This window comes from Eimeria mitis, genomic scaffold, assembly GCF_000499745.2.
Source record: "Eimeria mitis Houghton genomic scaffold, Emh_scaff1989, whole genome shotgun sequence".
NCBI classification, from domain to species: Eukaryota; Apicomplexa; class Conoidasida; order Eucoccidiorida; family Eimeriidae; genus Eimeria; species Eimeria mitis.
Genome location: NW_013570312.1, coordinates 1 through 2779, shown reverse-complemented (window position 1 = coordinate 2779; position 2779 = coordinate 1). Strand labels below are relative to the sequence as shown.

Here is a 2779-nt window from a genome sequence, read left to right as displayed (position 1 = left end):
ACTGCTACGACGCCCACTTCTGTTAGGGTCAGCACGTGCTGCACTGCAGCAGCAGCCGGCAGCAGCAGCTGCCACCTGCAGCAGCAACACGCACACAGATACAAAGAAAACACACATATCTTCTCCTAACCACTTCCGTCCCTGCCGCTGCTGCTGCTGCTGCTGCTGCCGCTGCTGCTGCTGCTGCTGTTGCTGCTGCTGTTGCTGCTGTTGATTTGGGCTTCATTCCGAGTGTCTTACCCCTTGACTGTCGCAGCAACCCGCACTGCCGGTTTTGGCGATGAAACAGCAGAATCTGGATTGCCGCTCCTGCTGCTGCTGCTGCTGCTGCTGCTGCTGCTGCTGCTCTTGCTGCTGGCGCCACGGACTGCGTGGCCTGGCATAACAATGAAGTCGCTCTCGTCGGTGCAGATGATGCAGCAGCAAATCATCTGCTGCGCAGCAGCAGCAAGGTCTGCTGCTGCAGCAAGTGGGGCCTCCCCAGCTGCTGCAGAAGCACTGCTTGGTGCTGCTGCTGCAGCAGCTGCTGCAGCAGCTGCTGCTACTGCATGCTCGTAATGAGCCAACATTGCCTCAGCTGTTTCTATGTCGAGGACCAGCGTGCATCGCTGCTGCTGCTGCTGCTGCTGCTGCTGCTGCTGCTTCCGCTGCTGCAAAAGCAGCTGCCAAACCGCAGCAGCTCGCGCCTGCGGTGTCTCAGCAGCACGTGCTTCTGCTGCAGCATCAGCAGGTTGCTGCTGCAGCGCCACCTGTGCAGGTAGAGGCAGCGGCGGTCTCTGCTGCCTCGTCAGCAGCAGGACGCTGGCTTGCTGCTGCAGCAGTGGCAGCACCGCTGCCAGCAGCAGCTTTGGCTTAACAAGAGCAGCAGCAGCAGCAGCTACAACGGCCTCGTGCCCTGGCAATACGTGCTGCAGCAGCTGCTCTCTGCTGCGCTGCAGCTGCTGCTGCACTGCTGCTGCCGGCAGCAGCACACTGCGCGGCTGCCCCCAGCAGCGGCTGGCCTCCAGCAGCAACCCCCACCCGTCGCTAGCCAGCAGGCTGCTGCAGCTTGTATTGCTGCTAGTGCTGCTGCTGCTGCTGCTGCTGCTGCTCTCAGCAGCAGCAAGCGCCTCCTTCACCTCTCGAGGGGGCCCCAAGGGGCCTCCCTCCGCTGTCCTTAGAGGGACCCACTTTGTCTGTATTGCCAGCCTGCGTGTGTATAGAGGCACCTGTCTCACAAAGAGTCGCGCTGCTGCTGCTGCTGCTGCTGCTGCTGCTGCTGCTGGTGTCGCTTGCTGCTGCTGCTGCTGCTGCTGCTGCTGCTGGGCAATGCATATGTCGGTTGCTACTGGAGTCCTCGCCCCGCAGATACAAACATGAATCCCCAGCTGCTCACACAGAGCAGCAGCAGCAGCAGCAAGCGCCGGGTGTACTAGCAGCAGCTGCGGCCTCGACTGAGCCAGCTGCTGCTGCAGCAGCCGCAAGGATTTGCTGCTGCAGATCGTGCTGCTGCTGCATGCATTTGTCTTTGTAATAAATACTTCTCCCCCCGCATCTTCGACTGCTGCTGCCAGCGGCATCACTACTGCTGCACTTGCTGCAGCTACGCCTCCTGCTGCTGCTGCTGCAGCTGCTGCTGTATCTGCAGCAACAGCAGCATCAGCAAACGGCAGAGGCACCGCCACGCCCCCTACTGCAGCAACAGCAGCAACTGCAGCAAAAGACAAGGGGGACGGAGGCAGCAACAAACTAACGCGAAGCCCTACACTATGCTCCTGCTGCTGCTTCTCCTCCTTTTGCTGCTGCTGCTGCTGCTGCTGCTGCTCAGCCAGGAGCTGCTGCTGCTGCTGCTGCTGTTCCTGCACTCCCTGCTGCACGGCGATGCCATAGTAATCGCATGCCTCGAGGATTTGGCTAGCTAAAGACCTGCAGCAGCAGCAGCAAAAAGAGCAGCAGCAGCAGCAGCAAGAGCAGCAGCAGCAGCAGCAGCAACATGAGCAGCACTAGCAGACGCAACAGCAGCTCTACCCAGCAGCCGCATCCTAATTAACTCGCACCAGCAACACAAATTACAGCAGCAACTGACGCAGCAGCAACAGCAACAGCTGCAGCACAAAGCTGCTGCTTACTGCTGCATCTGCTGCAGATACACCGCGTTGGTTGAGACTCCATCGGCTTGAATGGCTGGAAGATCCTCGCCAGAATGCTGCAGCAGCAGCAGCAGCAGAAGCAGCAGCAGCAGCAGCAGCAGAAGCACAGTACCAGCACCAGCAATATGAACGAGCAAGGCTTCACGTCAGGCTGCAGCAGCAGCTACCCAGGCAACAGCAGCAGCAGCAGCTGCAACTAAAGACATGCATCACCGCCTACCTGCTTAAAGAGAGTGGTGATGCTCCTCCTTGCCCCCCTGAAGTTGCTGCTGCTGCTGCTGCTGCTGCTGCTGGTGGTACAGCTGCTGCAGTTCAAGCAGCGACAGCCGCGGCTGCAGCAGCACATGGAGCCAGTATTTTCTCTAGGGGCCCATCTCCCCCTGCAGCTAACACCCTCTGCTGCAGCAGCATAAGACCAACAAGCTGCTGCAGGTGCTGCTGCTGATGCAGCTGCTGTGGCTGCTGCTGCCGCTTCCCTTGCACCTGCATGTTGCTGCTGCAGCAAGTGGGGTCGACGCGGGGGCAGAGCCCTGCGCCTGAAGGCTGAGGCTGTAGAGATACTTCGCAGCATGGGTGCTGCTGCGGCTGCTGCTGCGGTTGCTGCTGCAGCTGCTGCTGCGGCTGTTGCTGCTGCTGCTGCTGCTGCTGCT

The 2779-nt window shown here is 60.3% G+C and overlaps 1 protein-coding gene across 1 annotated transcript in view; it reads right to left on the bottom strand.

Annotated features, from left to right (window-relative positions):
• Positions 1-2700, bottom strand: part of EMH_0046950 (uncharacterized protein) — a gene marked incomplete at both ends in the record, with an annotated part of 3516 nt that extends 816 nt beyond the window's left edge. Inside the window, 3 exons of the mRNA XM_013496225.1 lie at positions 241-1905; positions 2350-2434; positions 2613-2700. Of these exons, the coding sequence (XP_013351679.1) occupies positions 241-1905; positions 2350-2434; positions 2613-2700 (1838 nt within the window). The remainder of the gene's footprint in view (positions 1-240; positions 1906-2349; positions 2435-2612) is intronic.
• Between the last annotated feature and the right edge of the window lie 79 nt (positions 2701-2779).